Source organism: Anoplopoma fimbria, chromosome 21 (genome assembly GCF_027596085.1).
Source record: "Anoplopoma fimbria isolate UVic2021 breed Golden Eagle Sablefish chromosome 21, Afim_UVic_2022, whole genome shotgun sequence".
In the NCBI taxonomy this organism is placed as follows: domain Eukaryota; kingdom Metazoa; phylum Chordata; class Actinopteri; order Perciformes; family Anoplopomatidae; genus Anoplopoma; species Anoplopoma fimbria.
Genome location: NC_072469.1, coordinates 20,539,241 through 20,563,277, shown reverse-complemented (window position 1 = coordinate 20,563,277; position 24,037 = coordinate 20,539,241). Strand labels below are relative to the sequence as shown.

Genomic DNA, 24,037 nt, shown 5'->3' with positions numbered 1-24,037 from the left:
GCGATTTGAAATGTGTCAAATAAACTGAGGGATAAAGTGTTTATTTAGGGGTTAGGAAAATTCCCTTAAACCATTAAAAGCTGCATATTGTATTAGCTGAAAAATGTATTGCATCAAAGCCGAAAACAGGGCACTTCCTCTTAGCTCCTGAATGATGATAACATGGTTTGCTAAAGACTGCTATGTGATTGGAGGTAAAATGACAAATGTACATATACATATAGTGATTTTGTGTGTTCACGTGTGTGTGTGTGTGTGTGTGTGTGTGTGTGTGTGTGTGTGTGTGTGTGTGTGTGTGTGTGTGTGTTTGTATGCGTTAATTTGTGTCCCTTTACATGATTTGACCTTGAAGTATACTGATATACAACATTCTGTATTTCTGTCATCATCAGCTGGTGGATAGGCCTGACTGTGGTCTAGTAATCAATACAATGTATAGTAATCTGAGAGAGACAGAGCGAGAGAGAGAGAAAGGGAGAGCGAGAGATAGAGAGCGAGGCTTTTTGTGTGAGTGTGCGTTCACAATGTGTGGCAAGAAAAAAAAACGTTTTTATCTTTTATATTCCTTTAGTATATGCTGTGAGGAAAATTTGGTGGGCGTAAGCTTTAAGTTTTAAGATTCAGGACGCTGGTAAGGATTCTGCCATTGACAGACACTATGAGCCCATATTACTTCAGTTTTTCCAACCCTATGCATATAATCATAGGTATTCGGAGTTGCTATTGACGAAAATCAAAGTATTTAGTCAAGTCCCAAAACTCTGATAATGTACCATTGACAGACCAATGAATTGTCTAAACGCACTGTTTACGAGCTCATAACAATTTAATGGGATATATTCCCCAAAAACGTATTTACAGATGTATTTGATTTATGAGCAAGAATGGTTTAATTTCCTTTCCCAAGAATTCTGTTTGGGACTTTTAGTCTTCTTGACATTCAGCTTGATTAAGTATGTAATGAGGGTGTGAATCACTTTTCTGTGAATGTTGTCCCAGCGCTTTCCATTGTAAACAACATAAATGAACCCTAAGGCCAATCTAATATTAGATCAATGGGAAAACGTTCATAGCCACTTTATAGTGTTCAATTGCTTTGATGTTTAGGCATTTTGCTGAGGTGGCTTTAGTGATTAACAGTAAGCTTGAATTCAAGGGTTGGGACTGGCATTAATTTCTCCGCTCTCAGTTTTGGTAGGGCAGGTGTTGTTTTTTCGGTTCTGTTTATACGTGTCAGGTTCAGTCTTCCTGGTCTATTATTTTGTGGTTACAGTGTTCAACCTCTCTGCACAGTCAGTTTGTGTTTTGCTGTTGTCTGTATCTGCAGTTACTGGAGACGCATGTCTTTGCTCCGGCAGAGTTATTTTTTAGTAACGGGGCTGCCATCTTTCTCTGTTGTCAGATCTTCCGGAGGTGTTGGCTGGTGTTCAAGAAGGCCTCCAGTAAAGGTCCACGACGGTTAGAGAAGTACCCGGACGAGAAGGCAGCCTACTTCAGGAGCTTCCACAAGGTACAAACACACACACACACACACACACACACACACACACACACACACACACACACACACACACACACACACACACACACACACACACACACACACACACACAACTGAAACTCATTATAGATTACATTCTGGTTTTCATTCAAACTGATAATCTATTGATATACCTTTTTCAATACATCAGAGCATAAGGAAAGAGTTTAAATTTCCATTTTAGTCGCTAGCGATGAGGCCTAAGGGTAGTGAGATCAGTCAGTCATCCGGTCAATCAAGAATATGCAACATAGTGACTAGATTTTCTTGAAATAAGTAATCAACATTCCTAATCTCCAGAGTGTGATTTCTAAAGATTTTGTAACAATGTGACCTTTTGTCTAATGCCACCATCAAGTAGGATAATGTCGCTAATATATAAACACATATATGGCTTTCAAAAGTTGGTTTTCCTGAATACCAAAAAAAGATAAACCTGGACCAGGGATCAGTTTCTGGAGTCTCTATGTTACTGACATTGGTAGATTCACCAGACAACAGCCAATATTTCATTTCGCAATTTGGACAACAGGTGGAATTAATTAGTTTAAGCTGATAAAATCTGACGGAGATTGGTTGCAGACCAAACATAAGGAGCCTTGTCTTGTTTTTAGGCAGTAGATGTATTCTCTTAAAACATCAGGAAACATGCTCCAGTAATACTGTGAGTACTGTGTTACACACTCCTACCAAAAAGCTGGTTTTCTTCCTTTGGCCACAGATGATAGAGTTAAAGATCCATTAAGACACATTTTGCAACTTTATCATCTCCTCTGGGGCCTTTTCTCTCCCTTTTGAAAGTAATAATCCAGTATGCAATATATCTCTCCCCGCCTCTTAAGCCCTTTGAAACTCCAATTATGGCTCATTATCATGGTGATGGGAGATGATGTTAAAAGGAGCAGCACCGTGAACGGAGTCTTATAGTAATGAGAGGCGATAACAGCAGATGATAGGGGACTTTGACACCAGGTTTCCTATGTGGCTGTAGATTGAGTGTTACTGTACCCATGTTATTATGAATTAGGTTGTGGATTTCTCACTGGCTAGGTAGAGGTTTAGATCCACTTTGTTGTTAGCGTCCCTCGCTGCTACAGTATCAGCCGTGTATGGTGAATGAAGCGTCTCCCTGCCTACTGCATCATGCTGTCACACTGGGCGTCCTGTGTGGCTGTAACCTCCCCCCCCCGAGGCATCTCATACACCGAGCGCCGAAGTGAGCGATGAGCGAACACATGCACCAGTGCACCTGGTAATGCATCGCCACAAAGATCAAGAAAGGTCCCATCTGAGGGCTTCATTCAACGCTGCAGTGCTTTGGGAGGAAATAGGCTGCACTGGTGGCTGATTTACAGAATCAACACAAAGGGGATTGGCTTTCTATACCACTTTTTTTCTTGCTCTCTCCATTCCTCCCTACTCCCACTCTCTCTCTCTCTCTCTCTCTCTCTCTGTGCCTTTTTCCCTGTCTTAGAGGCGCTGGTCCACACAGTAAAACAATCCCTGAATATTTTAGCAATATTTATAGCCCTGTGAAAAGTAGTTTTTCTGTGTGCTACACTTCTCGAACTCTCCTGAGCTCCTGACAGAGGCAGCTGAAGTAGAGAGATGGAGCTGTATTTAAACGCCTAAACACTGTATGTCCATATGGAAGAAGTCACATGTGTGCAGTCGATTGATTGGTCCACCACTTTAGAGGGAGTAATATCTCAACAATTGCATAGTTGTGCCATGAATTTTTGTACAGACATTCAGGATGAATCTTAATAACTCTGAGTTCTCCTCTAGCGTCACCAGCAGGTTGACATATATGCCTTTTAGTGACATGTTTCAACAGCCATTGGAGGGATTAGCATGACATTTACTACAGATATAGTGTGGAGCTACAGCTGCAATTCTTGTTTTAGGTGCATTATTGCAGCAAGGATCAATAGAAACGAAATACCGGCACTCACAAATAAAGGGGCCTTATTTATGATGGGCACAAAACAAACGCATTTCTAATGAAATTTGATACAGACATACAGACATGAACCACTCAGAATGTATTGTGATCTCTTAACTTTCTACTAGCAACATCATAAGGTCAAATGTGTCCAATACTTTGGTTTACCAATTATTATGCTTAAATAATGACATTTCCATTAGCCTCCACTTTACATGGGTTTTGTGCCAATTATTGAAAGTGAGCATGCCCACACACTAACTGACAGAGCCAGCATTGTTCAGATTACCTGCTAAAAATCATCACGTAATCGTAAGCTGACATTAGCATATAACTGTTAGCACTCAGTGACACCCATCCGATTGACCCATTCAAATCAACGACCTATTGATTTTCCAAAAGTTGATTCTTTTATAACTTTTTTCACTGTAGGCCGCTGCATTTTTCTTTTTCCGGGCATCTCCTGCGGTCCCCATAGCCGTAGCCCGAACGCACTACCCACATTCAAAGGAATGGGAGGACTGGCCTTTTCACTGTAACACCTTATTTGGTTTGAATGCAGCCTTCTTGAAATATGAGATTTAATTTACACCTTTGAATAAACAAGAAGAAATATGGAAGGGGAAGAGGAAGAGAAGAGATGAGATGAAGAATAAGTCTCATCAAAATGATTCACTTTGCTCGGACTCTAGCGCCTCAGGCTGGGAATGCACCCAAATCTCTTTCCTTAGACACATGGCTTCACACACACACACACACACACACACACACACACACACACACACACACACACACACACACACACACACACACACACACACACACACACACACACACATGCATGAAGAGACACTAAAACATGCACGGTTGCACAAACAGACAGAGAATAGTGGCTGGTGGTATACACCACACAGAAATTCCCACAGTTGATGCTTGCTTTGTAGCAGTTATATGTATGAATGGTCTGCCCGAGGACAAATACATACTGTATCCTCACAGGAAAGAAATAAGAATCACCTCATCTCTTATAAAAAATGTTGGTACTATCTTTAAGGAGGATCAGTAATTACAAATGGAAAATATCTGCAAACTTTCAATACCCATAGGATCTTAATATTTCCTGCTTTTAAAAATCTCTCTATGTCACTTGAATGCTGGGCAGAGGATATCCTACAATAGAGGGGACATTTACAATATGTAGTGTTAAAAGAAATCTGTAGTCCACATATGTTGTGTGCGTTATTAGGTCTGGGCTTTTAACCTTAAACAGTCAAGCTTTACAATACGGGCAGTAAGCCCAGCTAATTCATTTCCAACAGTCTGGCAATGGGCCCACAGTTAGCACACAATGGACTACAATAATGTAATGGGCCTTATCTCCCCAGCAGAGTGAACACAGAGGAGACTGTTGAACAAAATGGCCTGTAAATGCGGTTGATATTCAATTAAATGTAATCTTCTCTTTTTTTTTCCATTCGCGATCAATATCCTGGTAAAGTGATTTAGATGCTTTTGATCGCACCCCCCCTCCACCACCCTATTGACTGGAAAATCCCTTTCAAGGAGGCACTTGAACTGTGGATACACAGTGTATACATTATACATCAGGTCACATTTATTCATAAAGGGCTTTTAGCAATGCATTACATACTACACTACTGCAGCAATCACTGTGCTGCAACAACCTTACATTGAGGATGATTTCTTGCTTTTTAAAAAAGATTTTTTGTAATCAGTGGAAAAAAAACTGCCATTGTTTATGTATCCCTTAAGATCACCACACACATTTCTGTTTTACATTGCCATCTTTTATATGCTAAGCCTTTAACTACTATTGCACTTTCAGCGAAGCCAGTGCAAGATGCCCATTAAGCCTTTGCTGGCGCGGCTGCTGCTCCTGGGTGTGTTCATTCAAAGTAATGTGATGATACCGCTCTCTCCTCCCTCTTTAGATCACTGAGCTCCATAACATAAAGAACATTACACGGATGCCGCGGGAGACAAAAAAGCATGCTGTGGCGATCATCTTCTGTGACGACAAATCCAAGACATTTGCCTGCGATTCAGGTAAGAGTCTTTTTAGCCACAATAGCTTAGCTGTGGAGACAGGACAGCTTTGTAGTTTTGGGTGTTTGTTTTTATTTATTGCATGCAAAAACATGAATGTGTTTAGGGAGATGCTGCATGAGGAGTGGAGGGATGGTTTGCAAAAAACTTTGTGAAGAAGCGGAAGAAGAATAAACTTCAGTGAAAGGCAGAGAAAAAGACAGAGAGAGAGAGAGAGAGAGAGGGAGAGAGGTGAAAGAGGCAGTGGAGGAATTGGAGTTTAGCCAAGTGATGCTCATTTGCCGCTATATTAAGAAGTTGGAGGATCTGTTCCGAAATATTGATTTTCATACCAGAGGTATGAAAAACTATATTGGGCATCATTTGCTGTGTGTTGCAACCCAATTACGGACTGTAACAATAGAGATTGCCTCTAAAACGTGGACAGGAAGCCAGAGAGGCACATACTCTGCACATGGTTGGTTGAGTTTCAACAGTCTGTTCTTTAGGTGCAAATAAATGGAGCTGGGTGTAGAGGAAGCCAGGGGCTAGATAAGGCGGATGCACCTTAATGTGCTAGCGCGTTAAACAGACGAGGATAAACTTCTCCATCTTAACTCCAGCCTCGTGGATGTGTGTGCACATGTGTGCAGCAGGGAACCTCAGGGGGAATTATATTGAACTAAGAGCAGTGAACTCTCTCTTACCTTTACTTTCCCATGTTCACTTTTCTTTCACACTCTTGGCTCATTTCCATGCCCACAGCTGCCCCCCCCTCCCTCACACCACCATATGGATGTCTCTATCACCCTGTGTCCATGACCTATCGTAGTCCTTCACTTTCTGGAAGCCCTTTACAGTTATACCCCTCACTCACCAGTACCTTGTGTGGGCATAAGTACGAGGAAATGAATGTTAGGGAATTGGCATCCATTATTTTGTACTAAAATAGGTATATTTTGGGGGCTTTATGTACGTATAGTAAGAAAGTACTAATGGGTTCCAGAGCTGAATATTATTTGCCAGGTCCAGCTGGGAGGAGAGCTTACCTACATCGGATGCAAATTTGGCATGCGGCCTTCCCACTACTGTGCAATGTCAATTGGAGTTTGGATCTGAAAACTGACCCTGGCAGTTGGGAAGCAAATTTCAAACTTATTTGAGGGCCGCCATCCAAAGAAGCCACATTATTTTGAAGTTTTGACTGTTTTTTTTAAAGAATAGATATATAAATATATATATATATATATATATATATATATTTTTTTTTAATATATAAAATAACCCTTGTGTGCTGTCAATGAAACACTGAACAAAAGACGGTAACAGATCTTACATCTTTTGACAGATGTGTGTTTTGGGTGCATCTGTCAAATATGCACCATAAAGAGAGAGTGTGATCTGCAGATTGAATAATGCGTCAACTCCTCATATTCCACAGCTGAATCAGGTTCAAAGAAATTGTGCACGTGATATTATCTCCTATTTGTCTGAAATCAGGAAAAACCAAGGCAGTGTAACATCCTGTTTTTTTATTCTTGCACAAAAAACTGCACTCCATCTTACACCATCACCTACACTTCCGCACACACAGAGATATCCTCCTTTCATATCTCTTCATGCATGGCACACACTAGCGAGGCTGCCTCTGTGTGGATGAAGTGTTTGTTTAGCCAATTTTCCACTCAGTGGCCTTAAAAGTGTGGGAGTTTAAAGGCACTCAGAGGCCATGGTAACTCTGAAAGAGAAAGCTGAATCTTGGGAGGCATGAGCAAGGAGCTAAAGTGCAGAGCTGCTGCCTTTGAGTGTGTGTGTGTGTGTGTGTGTGTGTGTGTGTGTGTGTGTGTGTGTGTGTGTGTGTGTGTGTGTGTGTGTGTGTGTGTGTGTGTGTGTGTGTGTGTGTGTGTGTGTGTGTGTGTCTGTATTTCTGCTTTTTGTTGTGTGTGAATGAGGTGCTTCAGGCAGCAGCAGACCTTTCCTTCACCCTGCAAAGTTGTGTATATCTGTCCCATTGGACATTACAGTTGTTCTGACAAACAGGCTATCAGCATCCCAAGTGAATGGAGTGTAAATACCTCCACACACATATTACACAAGCATGCACTGAGTTGATTAATCGACACAGAAAAACAGGGTTGTGTTTCCCGCACTTCCAAACGTGTCTCTTTACCCATCACTGGCCCTAGTTACATATCCCAGAATTCTACAGGGCCGGGAGTTAAGGAGCTTCAGAAAGATAACCAACTTTGGCATTTGCCTCATTTCATACTTCAGTAACTCTCACCAAAAGCTCACACAAGACAATTGGATCCTCTCCATTGTAAACAGTGTTTTTTTTACTGACTTAACAGGAAGATGAATTGGTATTCAAAAACAACAGATTGCCACACAGACTTCCAGATTTTATACATGAAATAATTTGTCTCCATTTAGCCTCAGATTAAAAAAAATCAGTCTTACAATGAATGCCCTCCCGGCCTTTACGTGCCAGCTGTCCCATGTTATATAACTCCCATCAGTTCCTAAAACCAAGACTGCTGCTTAAAAAAAGAGTAAATAATCTCAATTTTCAGATTTATTCCAAATAACAGTGAACCCTTAAAGGAATTCTTCCACATTGCTCAATTGGCTTTTCTTGCAGAGGGTTTGATGAGAAGATTGATACTGCTCTCATGTCCACATGTGCATTACTATGTAAAACCCCAATGGTTTAAGTATTGATTAAACAAAAAAAGAAATGACGTGTGGCAGATTTGTTGCCTCTGTAAAGAGCCAGGCTCTCTGTTTCACTCTGTTTGCAGACGTGCTAAGCTAAGCTAACTGAATGCTGGTGCTAGCTTTATGTTTAACGTACAAACATGAGTTGTATAAATTTGTCATCCTACTTTCCACTAGTAAGCATATAAGTGTGCTTATTCCTTTAACCGAGTACATTTCCTTTCCAATTAAGTAGCTGCAGCTTCAATTTGGAAAATAGCTTATTGATTATCTGAGTAGAAGATCACTAGTTTCCGTTGTGAATGTGGCCATATTGTTCCAGCAGAGCTACTTATATATTGTACGGCATTGGAAGTGAGTAATGATAAAGGAGGAAGGAGAAACCCGTCTTTCATCTGTCGTTGTTGCTGAACCCACCCCCTCTTTTAATCTACATCGAATCGATCAGATTGATTTCCTCCCCCCTGGTTACTGTTAGCTGGACTCATGTTCTGTACATGCAGCATTTTATTCTGAAATTCCTTTGGTGATTTACTTGCATGTGTAAACAACACATTAACAGGCAGCACAGTTGTGGTGGTATGATTTGTGTTTTGTTATCTCTGCAGTGTTGGATATGGAGGTGCTGTGTGTGTGTGTTTAATGGTGGACATGCCTTAACGCTGTACTGCTGTGTGCAGAGCTGGATGCAGAGGAATGGTGTAAGCTGCTGTGCGTGGAGTGCCTGGGCAGCCGACTCAACGACATCAGCCTGGGAGAGCCAGACCTGTTAGCAGCGGGGGTGCAGCGGGAGCAGAACGGTGAGTGCCCAATTAGTCCCTGCTACCACCGACAGCCATTCAGGGTCAATCTCTCACACTCAGCTCGCCACCAAGCATTTAGTGGTTGCAGTCCGGGCCGGTATGTGTTAATGCAACTGAGTCCTCAGAGGGTTAGAGGAGCAGAACAGCCACTGTCCAATTAGGCCGTGCTAATAAGGGCCACATTTTAGTCAATATCTGATCCGAAGTCCCCCCTGTAACAGTCTTTAGTTACGTTAGCACATGTTGGTTCAACTTCAGAAGGACGTTTCGGATGTGTGTGTGTGTGTGTGTGTGTTGAAGGGAACCTGTGTGTGTGTGAGTTAGAGCACAGGTCACAGGCTGTGGTCGGGGCTCTGTTCCAACCCTAATGAGAAGTGCTGTGCATCACTGGCTTCCCTCATAATGAAGCTTGTCACAGAGATGGATGAGATTATGGCTCCTAAAGCCATGTGAAATAAATGTGCTTCCCCACATATTCCACTCACAGGAAATGGAAATGGAAAAGAGAGGGGGACAACAGGGCGCTGCTATCACAGTGGAGCTCATTGTCTGTGTAATTTGTAAACTCTCAAGAGGAAATTGAAAAGGCAACAGGCAAAGAAGAGCCGTTTAAAGTTGTAAAAGGGCGGGTAATTGAAAATAATCTGCCCTCATTTAAGCCCATTTCATTTCACTGCAAATAAAATTGTGTTCTTCAACAAAACCTTGCCTCGTTTTATAAAAGATGTAAAAATATAAGATTTTTACTGGACTGTAACAACACAATGCTGCTCACTTCCGTTGCAGCAGAAGTTTCGTGCTCATCCGATAGTTGCAGCAGTGTGTTATGGAGATAAATTGAGCCTGTCTGCTGCCTGTATGAGTGAATGAAACAAGAGGCTTGGGCCTGCAACCATGTTTCAATTAGTAACCCTCCCCACACAGCAGGGGCCGATAATTAGATCAGAGTTCATTTTCACTGTCCCTAAAAATACGCCACACTATGACATTGTCATTTTCTATCCACTGCAGACACATACTTATTTTGAATCATTAAGCGTAATTAGTGAAAACTAATTTAGATTATGGAGAACTCGCTCCCTATTTTCCCCCCTCTGTCTGCCTCAGAGAGATAATGTGAATGGGCAGATTTGGCTCCTTGATCCCAGTCTAGCTCACTGGACGGCTAGTTAGACCCACTTTAAAGTCAGATAAAGTACTATACCTTTTTTATGGTTACTGTACTCTGTACTTTTTGCCACATCACATAAAAAACACAAAGTGAAAGTGAGTCAGGGCTAAGTACAGTCAATTTAGTGCATTGTTACTACGTATAACTAAAGATACTGATATGGATGGATAATTGCATGCAAAAAATGGTGAAGATGGTGAGACCCCTCCCCCATCTCATTTGTTTCTGAATGCACAATGCTTATATTGTATAGACATTATATATTGTTGCAAATTATTTAGAAGCCATGCGTTTCATGCTCCCAGACTCAGAAATAAATAAATTCTGCATCCCTCCAACACTCCATATCTCACCTAGCAGGTAGTGAAGAATAATCCATCACGTCATAAAATAGATCCTTTATCTTAATCAGGCTCACTGCAACCCCTTGTATGATTTAAAGCTACATCCCAAACTATAAAATGAAGGTGGCTCAACTTTCACTTTCCTTCAGGTTGCTATTGGGGTTTCAATAAATAACATTAGATAAATTACAGCTACAATAAAGAATATTTAATGAAGAATAGTTATCTGCGCCAAGAGAATCATGCGAATGCTCGCTTGTGTGCGTGCATGCATGAGTGAGTGTCCGCTGCTAATCTTGCATTCAGCTGGCTCTCGTGGTGGGAGTGACTCACATTTTCTCAAAAACCTTTCTTTTTTTGCCTGTTTTGTTGGTTCCTGCCTGGTAGGAGCCTGTAGTGATAACACAGGAGGTCACCAAACCACAGCAACTGCTCTTTGTCCAGAGACACAGTGTGGGAAAACAGTTTGCTCACTTTTATTGTTTTGGCTTACAGCTAACAGAACTACACAGAGAGCTGACTGCATGGCCAGCGCTCTGCAGCTAGAGACACATTTATTCCAGCCTCGTACAATACGTTTACACCCGTATTGTCAAAAAATAGACTTGAAGTCTTCAATTCAGGGTTACACTGTGAGACGGAGCGGGGACACGCCTGCACAGAGCCGGTGCAGACATCTGCATAGATTAAAAGGAGAGTGTATCTGTTGTGTGAGACGTGCGAGTGAAAAACACGTTTGATTTACATTTTGATACCCTCAGAAATCTGAAGTTCTGTCATTTGAAGCATAAAAGAGTAGTTCGCTTTTATGTTTTCTTGCCAAGAGTTAGATGAGAACATTGATAGCGCTTTCAAGACTGTACGATGAAAAAATGAAGCTTCTGCCAGGAGACGGTTAGCCTAATAGGTTAAAATGATACAGTGAAGACATTTTGGACAGACGTAGACTTCAACTCAACTGTTTGGCAGAGACACACAAACGCGAGGTAGTAATTGTAGTTTGTGAATCTTTCCAGAACGCTTCAACGTGTACCTAATGCCCACTCCTAACCTGGACATCTACGGGGAGTGCACCATGCAGATCACCCATGAAAACATCTACCTGTGGGACATACACAACGCTCGCCTCAAACTCGTCATGTGGCCTCTCAGCTCCCTGCGCAGATACGGACGAGACTCCACCTGGTTCACTTTTGAGTCCGGAAGGTGTGTGTGCATGATGGGAGCTTGTAGTCTTGTGTGTGTGTGTGTGTGTGTGATTGAAATGTTAGCGGTGGGAGGGTAAAAAATAACTTCTAGAAATGTCATAAAAACTTCAACAAAGCAACTTTAAATATTGAAACATCCCTAGGATATCAGCATTTGCCGCAGAGCCCTTCAGGCACTGAAGTGACAGGTGCCTCTGTGAATGTGTGTCTTTGTTTGTGTACTGTATCTACTCATGCATGTGTGTGTGTGTGTGTGTGTGTGTTTGTGTGTGTTTGACTTCAGTGGACTATTATATCAATGCGCCTCTCTGTAAGTGCACATTCAACCATGCATTTTTGTAAATCAGCAATCCAAGAGTGAGCACGATCAAAGCGTGTGCACTTCTCTCTGTCTCTGTGTGTGTGTTCCTGGCGCAGGATGTGTGACACAGGAGAGGGTTTGTTCACGTTCCAGACGCGGGAGGGGGAGATGATCTACCAGCGGGTCCACTCGGCCACGCTGGCCATTGCCCAGCAGCATGAGAGGATGATGGAGGAGATGGAGAAGAGTTCCCAGGTACGCTTTTTTTTTGTTTTTCATGGTTATCTGATTTATCCACAGCAGCTCAGAATGAGGCCATCAGTTTTTATTCTAGTACTGTCAACGTTGCAAACAGCTAATAATGAGTGCGAGTGTCAGCATGCATTTGTTTCAGGAATAATTATTCAATACATGCAGAGTGTGCGTCTCTGCCACGCGCTCGATAATATACCCTGTTACACATTATATCAGAGGAACCATTTGTACAAAGACTGTATATGTACACATGAATAATATGGTTTGGTTTAAAAATGGCTTCTGTATTACTTCAATGGATTCTTCACTGTCTGTTTGATTTAGGCTGATCAAACTACAGCAGCATGTCATTGAGGCTGTTCACAGAATTATTTTTAGAAACCAGTGAACACCAAGGCAATAAATCATGATTTTCAAAAAAGTGTTCACACACACACACACACACACACACACACACACACACACACACACACACACACACACACACACACACACACACACACACACACACACACACACACACACACACACACACACATACAAATGCACACACAAATGCACATTCTGGCAAGGTATTGCTGCCTGGTTTCTCACCAATGAGCTGCCTTGGACCAGAAGCCCTCTGACACCCCACAGTCTTGGCCTCCGCTCCCTCCTTCCATCACAACACCCGTCCATCCCTTTCCTTCCTCCCTCCTTCCTTCCATCCTTCCTCCCCCTCCTCTCTCTCCGCTATCATCTGTATTCTTTATTTATGTAGGCCTGCCTAGTGTTTGATGAGCCTTGACCATATGGCCATGCTCTTGGACCCCACCATTTGGGAACATTTCCAAATGCAGCATTTACCCTCAGTTCTATAAATCACACGGATAGCAACACAAAACTGACCACTCATAGTTGCAGAATGGAGGAAACTGAGGAAATGCATATTTACTCAGTTTACTCAGGTGGTTTCTGTTAAATATTGACGTATTTCATATATTTCCAGCAGTAGTCTGGCTCTAAGATGAAGCCTTAAGTTTCGAGCTGCAAATAAAAATCTAAAAACACTTCATCCAGTGGTACAACAACATCACAGTCCCAAATGAATCCTCATATCGCCCGCCAAACAGCCATTCAAGAGTGGAAACTCTAGCAATATACCGTACTATGAGTGCTCTTTGTTTAATGACATGCCCAGAGCACTCCACTCTGTTGTGAGTGACTGACTGAGACACATTGTACACTTTCTGTCTCTTTCAGATCCACCCCAGAGAAACGCTAACCAAGTCCATCTCCCTGCCACGCAGCGCCTACTGGCAGCACATTACACGTCAAAACAGCGTGGGAGATCTCTACAGTTACCAAGGTACATGCATGAAGTTACTAATTATCATCTGTGCCGTGTTGCTATTTCTTCACCTGCTTGTGTCGGTGTTGTGATGTATGGAGCGCTTTGGATGAGGTGGAGGAAAGACAGGTGGAGAAACAAGAGGAATATTGTGCCGGTAATAGAACTGGTGACATCCACAGATCAGTTTTGAACTTGACAAGAATATAATGGATACCTCTGAATTCCAAATTAAATGTGTTAAGCTTTGAAGTGTTGATTCATCCCATAACAGTCTAGATTCTTAGCTTCAGTCCAAAAAAAGTTTTGAATTGAGTCAGACCAGTCATTTGTTCTGTGATAAACAAAAACAGAGAGACACAGACGGAGTAATAATCTTAATTCAATTATGAGGGACAAAATAATGCGTGGGTGTTATTGCAGGTGAATGAGTTCATGTCTATATACATGTGTCTGTGAGGGAAAGACGGATAAATGTCACCCCAAATACATACAATGATGTTGCAGCAGGTGCTCGACAGCATTCAGGCTCAGCACTGTATGTCTCCTGGGAGCACTTCATTTACACATGGAAGGGTGCGTTAGTTTGTGTGTATTAACGTCTAGATGTAGACCAGAGGCAGAAAGGTGATTAGAGAGCTGATGAGATTACTCTCCGTCTATGGTTTTAGTTGATTAGTAGTCTTATCTGAGGATTATGGGCCTTTTGGCTTTCACTGATAGAGCAAAAAAGAAAGCCAGGCAAAGATGAAAGTCCCTCTGTCGTCATCACTTTCTTTTGAAAACCTAAGGCTGGATTTATTTTTTTTCACTATCATTTAATTGTGGCCTGATAAGCTTTAAAGCAAAAATATGTCTCATATTCCAAACATCAACATGTTTTTTTTAATTCATTTACACTAAACAGAGAAGCTTCCTCCTCAGGGTCGTTATTTATAGGCCCAATCTCTGTAAACTCTACTTTTTTTTAAACTCTTCCCCTCCAAACTCTGGTGAGCAGCAGAGCTTCTCTCTCATCCATCACCCTGGCATCTCCTCTGGTCCTCCCACGCTTTCTCCGCATTGTCTGTCCGATTCAGAGCAACCCTCCACCTTCTCCTGCTCATACACATACAGCGCTACTGTTATCTGCCCCCCTCCTTTCTCCATGAATAAATTGAATGCATCAGTGTGTTTGAGGACGCAGCGAAAGGTGTCGTCAGACAAGGGGGACGACAAGGTGATTCTGGGGAGCGACAGGAGTTTAACTCTGGTTGTGACACGGGATGTTTGGACTGCGAGAGGCATGTCAGCAGAAGCTCACACACGGCGGGGAGTTGGTGCTGCTTTGAACATGGCTGCGGGCCAGTCTCAGATGGGGAGAGCCATATAGAGTAATTGCATTGATTCTTCATTGGCAGAAGGTCTCCACCTCCCCAGAGCTCTTTCACATCCTGTGTGTTTGCTCTCTCTGCTGCTCTCTGCACTCTTAGCATAACCTTATATGTTTTAACAGCACAAAAACACACACTGTATCCTGAGTAGGGATGTAACGGAATATTAAAGCAGAATTTAAATATAAATAGATATTGCTTTCTGAACTGATATGAGCAGCATCTAGATTTTTTTTCAGTAATATTTCACCACAATTTGCCACAAACATCACACCACTTTTTCTGAAATCAGAAATCAAAACAAGCAGACTTCACACATTCTGTGGCGGTATTGAGTCAGAAGATTTTAGCTGATCGGGAAGAAGCCCGAGAACCAGCCCACATAAAATAGAAATATTTGCTTGGATACAAAAATCTTGCAAACGCCTTCACAATAATAAAGAAATGCCTTCTTAATAATTATGAAAATGTTCCTCTTTGATAATAAGGAAGTTTATATAAAGGGGGTTTCAATGAAAATAAACCAATAAACCAGATAACGCCTGCAGGCATAAGGTTATTGTGAGGCAAGCACAGACTCTTGCACTAATTGCAATAAGGTCTGTCCTGATGCAGGTAACCTAGTGGTAAAAGGTGTTCTTTAATAACATGTGATAAAGACCAACATTTCTGGCCGACAAATGAGGTTTGCATCAAGTTGAAGAAGGATCAGAATGCCCTGAGCGCGTAGTTCCCCACCTGTCTTAAGCCCCAAGGAAAGGGCGTCGTCACACTCTGATTGGCCAAGAGGGGAAATGCACCAAGCTGTTCTCAATTCTTAATTAGCAGCCTGTCCCCAAACCCAACACAACAGGTGATCTAAATAAACCTCCAATCAACGCAGGGGAATTGGGACATTCAGCTAAACTGAATTGGGTAAAAGAAAATTAACAGCAAGAACTAAAAAATGAGGGACTGCTACAAGTTCCGTTTTACATTGATATCAGGATTTATAGTGTCCACAGAGGATACATTTTCATAAACTTTTTTAAAGTCATAGAAACTTCATTTGAATCAAACGTTTTTTCACTATCGATAATAACCATTATGGCCTTTAAAGGCCTTTTTCTTGCATGTTATTTCGTTTTTTATTTTATGAACATAATGCTGACTCCAGTATGCTTTGTACTGAATCCCCGTGTAAGACCTGTTGTAGGTTTTTTTGAATCAGAATCAGAAAGATTGCTGTTTACGATCTTTTCTCTGACGGACTGCCTCTGTGCAAGGTGACGGTCCTGAAATATTTTCTTTCAGGTTCTGTCTCTGTTTTTTTATGGACATAAATAAATACTAATATTGTAGATGTTACAAGAAAGTAGAGACGGACAACTTATTTTTTGACGACACAACGGAGTGTCTTATTTCAGCATAGCTAACACTAATATTCAACCGTTGAAAACACTTTACTCCTAGCATAATGTTACCATAGTTACACGCTGACCACGTACAACTGTCACTGTGTCAATGTGAAGTGTGAACAACACAAAAAAGGCATATAACATAACTGTTTGTTGAACCACAGATTATGATTAATGCTCTCCCTGGAGTTTGCTGGGCAGAGGGATGTCTGGAATACCTTCCTCCCCCAGCAACCTGGCCCCAGAAAACTGGTTGAGAATTCCTGTTTATTTGTCACTTTAATCTAAAATAAAATATAAAAGGTTTTTGCATGTGAATTTACAACGGGAAAAATCTGATGAGCTGAAGTTATTGACCATCTCAATAGCTTTCTCGTTGTTTTAATAAACACTTGGGGTTAAAATACAAATAATGCTTCATTAGCTATTTTAATTAATTAATTTATCATTTATTTTGTGAGCTGTGTGAAATAAATGGCCTTAAAAAATATATAATCAAGTGCGAAGCGAACTAGATTATTTCCCACCATTTCTGGCTGAAGCGCCAGATGAGGTGGTTTGACACCAGAAAACTTCAAAAGGGACGCTGAAGAAGTCAATTGGTTATTAACAAAACGTTTACTGGAGCAAAATGGAACCAGAGCAATTCAATAAGACATTAAACTGAAGCAAAAGAACACTAAACAAATGAAAGCTGCTGCCAACCAGTGAAGGGTATTGTCTTAGCTGGTAGGAATAGAATGACCAAAACAGAGAAAGCATCTAAATCACAAGAAATAGTTAACAAACCATTCCTTTATTTAACATTTTGTTTTTCCAGGATAGTCCCATTGAGATTTAAATTAAAAAGAATTGAGGGTGTCCTGGCCAAGACGGTACTGTAAAAGTAACAGGCATGTAAGCACAAATTACAGACTTCCACATAAATGCACAATTAAAACACTAACAGAAAAAAACTGCTAATTGCATCATCCAATGAATTTGCAGAGTCCTTCTGTAATAAGACAAATACATTCAGTGTTCTAAGAGTCCTCCCATTGATGAATAAGTATTGGGTTACTGCTGACAACACCATTTATGTATAGGCAATACCAATGAGCACACCATCAATAATAAAACGTAATTTACTGCAGAACAACCTTACCTTTCTTCCTCCACATTACCAGGGCCAAGACCCTCCCTGCTAAGAGGACATAATTAGACACTATCCCTGATTGAGCTGCTGAGCAGCTAATCTACCCCGAAGTAAACTGTAACATTGGAGTGCAATTGAAAATACAAAAGATACATAAACACAGTTTACGGGGCCTAGTGACACAAATCCACACTAAATACACAAACAGATATTTTTCTTAAATAAACAAGTATAGATAGTCATTTTTCTTGACACTTTAGTCTGTAGTCTGTAGACATATTTAGGATACAGTAAAGAGCTGCAAATCTCTTCAAGGAAATACAACTTGAAGAAACGCCTCATGTTAAAATCAAATGTTTGGTATAAGTATTAGGTGTATGCTTCAACAGGAATCCAAATAATAGATATATCAATCTATTTTTCTCTAACAATATAACAATATAAGCATATGGAGGTAAGAAATCAGGAGTTTAGACCATGATGGCTGGCTGCCTTGGCTCCTTGGATGTATCACTGCGTGCGTGATGAATATCCAATCAGCACAGTCAATTTGCTGAGTCATGCTCGGGTTGCTTTCAAATACCCCTGTGGGTCTGGGGGAATAATTAAGGAACACGGTGTTCTGTCCCGTTGAGGTTTATCCACCTATTTGTTTATTTCTTTGCCTTGGTTAACAGAGGACCTGGCTGCAAAGAACAGCACTGTAACTTCTTTATTTTGATATATTTCACATCTTTGCTTTTCATTTGTCTGGAAACGTCTCAAAAACACATCCCAAAAGCCTTGTTTGCTGTAATTGAAAGTAATAATTGTCAAGTGTGTTTTGTTTAAAAGAAACTGAGGGAAATGGTGTGTAAAACAATAACTCTCAGCCTTGATCATGTTGCTATATGAAACAAAATTCACCTATGGTATTCACCTTTTTAAGTAAAACCAAAGGTAGATGTTTTAATGTCCAGAAACTATGCATAATACAATGTATACTTTCTACTGGGCCCACCTCTACTCTCCTAATGTTATTCCCTCTTTTGCATTTCAGTGCTGTGTTCTCTCAGTTTGCTGATGCATAGAAATAAGTGCACTTTAAAGTTTTTGAGTGGAAAAAGCAAGGCGCAAAGCCTGTCAGAAGTGGTTCAATTACCAATATTGGAATGGAACAGCGACAAGAACGCCTGTATTTCTTCCCGGATTCATTTTTATGTAATCTATTGCCATTTCACTCTCTCTGCATTTCATTGTGCACCACAGTTTAGTGCCGTAACATTAGCAATTCTAATGGAATGGAGCGCTTTTCCGAGTTTGATCGGCTGGGAGTGATACGAGGGGGGATTTTACAGAGAGGGAGTAAGTATCAAAGGCACAGGGACAAGATGATAGGAGAACAGGACGATAACACTATCTTATCTGCAACAGGCGACAAGGAATATAGTAGACAGAGATGCAAAAAAGTGAATCACATGAAAAATTCATTGCAGCCAGGTAAAACTGAGTTCAACTCTTTCTCTGTTGAAAGTTTTTTAATCTCAGTCATCAGCATGCATTATTTTGAAATTAAAATTAACCGACCCAATCTTCAGGCTGCATTGGACTGATCTTTGATCCTGTGACTGGTTTACCACACAAAAGACACACAAAGCTGCATGTCAGCAGTCTTGCATAATCCAGAGTTCGTGGTACACACGCAGCCTCCTCTCTCTCTCTCTCTCTCTCTCTCTCTCTCTCTCTCTCTCTCTGGTTACAGCTGTTACTAGAATGCCATCTGGGTTATCGCACTGTGAGGAAGGAAGGTGCAGACAGGTGTGTGTATGTGTGTGTGTGTGTACAAACATTCATGAATGGCTGCTTGTGTGTCCGGGTTCCACCATTGTATCTGCTACGGTGTGTGTGAGTTTGTGTGTGTGTGTGTGTGTGTGTGTGTGTGTGTGTGTGTGTGTGTGTGTGTGTGTGTGTGTGTGTGTGTGTGTGTGTGTGTGTGTGTGTGTGTGTGAGTGTGTGTGTGTGTGTGTGTGTGTGCCCTCCCTGCGTGTCCTGTCTGCTCCGGCCCAGCAGCTGCCACCCCAGGCCAGATAGGATGACATGACCTTCCGTGGTAATGAAAAGGCACTGACAAATCACTGTCTGCTTCTCATAGGGAGAGGAGAGGAGGAGGGATGTTGACACCGTCCCCTCTCTGTGTTTTTATATCTGTTATTTATTTATTTTTGCAAGTGAGCCCACATTAGCGTCTCCGTCCCAAAAGCGTGGCTCTTGTTGGGGGGTCTGGCATCACACAACAAACACCGCTGTTTTTACGACTGAGGAGATGATGAGATCTGCTTCGCCCTCTCTGTCTGCACTGGGCTCCCTGCCTCCTTTTTTTTTTTTTTTTTTTTCAGCACCAAATTGGCCTTGGCTGGGGTAAAGGGATTGTCTTGGCAAAGATGTGAAAAGGATATGCCTGGTTACGCACCAGTCGTTTCAGCAATCTATTAAGTACAACGCGGAGAGGAGAGAAAGTGTCTTCCTTTTGTTTAACCTGCAGTGGTTTTTTTTTACCAGAACATGGACTGAGCTGCATATAAAACCTTAAGCCGGAGCCTTATCTCGGTTTTCTTAATTTCAGGGAGTGGAGGAAGGGAAAGACTAGTGGACAGAGGTGTGTATGTATGTGTGTGTGTGTGTGTATGACTCACCTGTTATGGCTGGTACTGCTGTGGTCTCATCCTCCCACCCACACTAGCCCCCCTCTGTGCTTCCTCCTGCAGGCTGTTCCCTTAACTCACACAGGAAAATACCTTTTCTTCGCTTTCCCTTTTTTTCGTTGTCTTTCTTTACTTGTGGATTGTTATTTTTTTCACCCACCTTTCTGTTAAACTCTCTCTGGATCTGACACGCGTTCTCACAGCCACTTGACATTGATTAGGCGTCTGGGTCATGTTTTATATTCCACGGCGTGGTGAGTTGGCGGTGCGTCTCACGGTCCGTGCCTGATTCCCTGTGGTGTCAGCGTGACTGGTTGGTGCTGCTGACTATACAACACAGAGAAGATTGTGTATGTGTGTTTGCTGTATTATGAATGATTAGCACAGCTTAAAATCATATTTGTTAATAAGCACTTTAGAACCACGAGCAGAAAAAGAAAATGATCTCCTTGTCGATCTTGTCGTCAATGCGGCCTTGGACGAAGACGGCTTATAGAAAATAAAGTCAAATTTGAATTTGTTAATCAAATTTCAATTAACCTCTGGAAGTAAATTGATTTGAAGTGAATTGACCTGCAGCAATTTCTCTAAGCCAACTGTATCAGTTGGTAACATATATGCTATACGTTATTAACAGTGCTGTGTTAGGTTCTGAAATATTAATCACTGGCCACTTCCTGCTTGTCCTGTGCATGATCAGCAGCCTGCCAGCCACTTTATCCTCAACCTACCTCGCCGTGCACGTCTCCAAACAGCATTCTAATATATTATTAATGGTCTCACAGTTGCACAGAACAGCCCTCAACCCGCAAGTATCCATTACTCCCTCTCAGCGCAGTTAACCAATATGAACTGCAGAACAAATTGGTCCAATTAATTTAAATTAAGGTGGAGAGGGAGAGAGAGCGGGGAAGGAGGGGAAACAGCAGACAGTCCAAAAAGATTAGACAGTGTACATCACTCTGAAAAATAAGTCGTTTATTAGAGGTGAAATGTTCAACGTCCGTCGAACTATTGCACGATTTAGGTTTTATATATTATATTGTATATAGAACCACCTACATCACAGAGCCTTAAAAGATAGTTTTACGTAAATGAAGAAGGCCAGGATTATTCTTGTAATCTTTATTTGTACATGAAGGTAATAGCATGGACAGTAGCTAAGCAACAGTTGTACCATAAATATATTGCCCAAGAAAACAGGACATATTGTGTAGAAGCAAGGTCCAGTTAAGTGAGACAGATGAACTTTTTTATTCCTTAAAAAGAAGTGCTTCATTGACTCTCTCTCCACTTTTTTCCCACAGGAAGCGGCCTGACAATGACTTTTATCCCTCGAGCACAGACCTTCCCCAGCTTTCTGTGTGATGAACAGGAGGAGAGCCAGAACCAGAACCAGGAACAGGCACCGTCGCCCTCTAGTGGCCCTGAATCCAGTTGCAGCCTGAGACCCCTTCAATGACAAAGAGTTGCTCCACCAAAACTGGACACTTTCCCCACCACTGTAGAGAGGTTGTAGAAATATGTATAGTGACATGTGTAATATATTATTTCCTGGTGATACTTAAACAATAGTGTCAACTGTAGAGCGATTGACACATGAAAAGGATCCTGAAAACTGACCTTTTTGTGTGTGGTGTGAGACGGCAGCAGTAGCTTCAAAGATTGCACCAAAAATCCTGTAAGTGTAGTTTTAATGTGTTTTATTTTGTCATTATGCTGTTTAAGCCAGCAGGAACTTTTTTTTTTTTTAAATCACTACATTACCTTAAGAAGTAAGAGGTACAAACACACTATGGCCCACTATAAAACAGTGTTAAAAAAAGGTTTTGTTCTGCAATTGATGAAATCACACAAAACAGCAAACATTTAAAGAGTACTCAGACGTTTTGACACAAATCCTCCTAAACTCATTGTATTTTTTTCTCCCTCTCTAGAATGTGAAATTGATCAATGTCTTACATAGAAACCGCTAGACTTAGATGGCAGTGATGAATCAGATAAAGCCCGTAATCAGTTACAACAAGCAGAGGGGAAAAAATCATTCAGAAATGTAATGATATAGGAGTGGACTGTCATGATAGGATTGGTAGAATGCCACCTTCTCACAGCCTCTGATTTAAACTGCCAACCATACATTACACTTGCAGATCAGTTTGATTTTAATAGCTTCCTATTGTTCTTCTCCAGCCTCAAATACGATAACTGGTTCATTAGCAAATGGACAGAAGCGAGACTTTGGTGACCTGATGGGGAGAGTTAAACAAAGCAGTGGTACATCATGACATGGGACTCAGATGTGGATCGGGGCAACAAAATCATGGTGATTTTTGCCCAGCTGGTATATTCATAAAAGATTCAAATTTAGAAAAAATATTTGCATCATAAGCTGTATTTCACTGAGAAAATCTGTGCTTATTAAAATACATAAAATAGGGAAAGTCATTAAAAGGAATAGTTTGACATTTTGGGAAATTTGCTTTCTTGTTGAAAATGAGATGAGAAGCCTGATATCAGAGCAGTAACAATCTTCTCATCTAAAAGGAAGTATTCCAAGATTGTCCAAAAATACCTTATACCATTTTGTTTTCCATCATTAGCAGCTGTATAAAACTATAAATAAATGCTATTAGTGGTGGTTGTCACTAAAATAGCCAAAATCAAAACACCTATCAAATATTTTCAGTAAATTATTTCTGTGGCATTTAAGTGACATTTATCACAGAGTACATGACCTCTGTGAAGATAACATTCTCTGCATTGTCCTCCTTGAGTAAGAAGTGCCTTCCCACACAGACCGCAGAGTGTGGGAGCGAAACCAAAGCAACGTCTTTGGGCTTTGAGTTTACAGATGTGGAGTTTAGCTCTGTAGCTTACCTTCAACACATTTCGAAAGTCTTAAGTTCCTGGAAATACTGTACAACCAGCAGTGAAATGTCATATCAACCCTAAAACCTTTAGCGAAACCTAACTAGAGCTCTTTTAAAAAGATGAGAAAGACACTTGTTCATCTCTTTAAATATTTGTGATAAAAGTGGTCATGCTTTTTGTTACATTATGTTAAATAATAATAAAGGCAAGAATCCAGAAATTCCAGCCACAACTATGAAATTAAAAATGATCCACTGACAATCAGTTTGAGGCAGCGAAGCAGTCCTTTAATGTCAAATATATTTGAATGTGTTTTGTTGTTGTTGAAAGATTCCTTTAGAGCTGGAGATACAAGTATTATTTTGTGTTAAATTAAGGTTCACAGTCAGTCACTTTATTTTGTATATTGTAATTAAAAGAACTCAACCTTCATTTTAATTTGAGTCTCGAACAAAGTGCCCATCTATAAATGTGTCAGCATCACAGAGCCCATTGTGACAGTATGTAGGAGGACAGTTGTTGACATATCTGGCTACATTTCTGCCCTAGTTGTTCTGAATCTTAGCTCAAGTGTGGTTAATACATGTATGTATAATAGTTCCACTACATCTGGAGCATTAGAGCAAAATTGAGAAGACTGGAGAAAGTTCTAGTTGACCGTTTACCATTTGTAAGTTTTGTTCTTTATGTAGCCATTCACTTGTTTATAGGTATGATGTGTCCGATTTCTGTTATTGTTGCTACGGTAGGCTTTATGATTTTGTTTGTGTCCATCAGGTTTTGTGTTCTGGTACTGTCAGATTATATGTTTATAGCACTTTGAAAACATTGAGTGTAGGACTACAGTTTTCACTAAATGTACATATGTAATGTTTTTGATGACAAAAAGGTAATAAATTGAATGTTCTATCATGTATCA

The 24,037-nt window shown here is 41.0% G+C and overlaps 1 protein-coding gene across 1 annotated transcript in view; it reads left to right on the top strand.

Moving 5' to 3' along the window:
* Positions 1–21,739, top strand: part of dok6 (docking protein 6) — a 39,832-nt gene extending 18,093 nt beyond the window's left edge. The window contains exons 2-8 of the mRNA XM_054623299.1: positions 1,403–1,510; positions 5,438–5,552; positions 8,930–9,049; positions 11,584–11,773; positions 12,193–12,346; positions 13,574–13,679; positions 21,555–21,739. Of these exons, the coding sequence (XP_054479274.1) occupies positions 1,403–1,510; positions 5,438–5,552; positions 8,930–9,049; positions 11,584–11,773; positions 12,193–12,346; positions 13,574–13,679; positions 21,555–21,709 (948 nt within the window). The 3' untranslated portion in view covers positions 21,710–21,739. The remainder of the gene's footprint in view (positions 1–1,402; positions 1,511–5,437; positions 5,553–8,929; positions 9,050–11,583; positions 11,774–12,192; positions 12,347–13,573; positions 13,680–21,554) is intronic.
* The last annotated feature ends 2,298 nt before the right edge of the window (positions 21,740–24,037 follow it).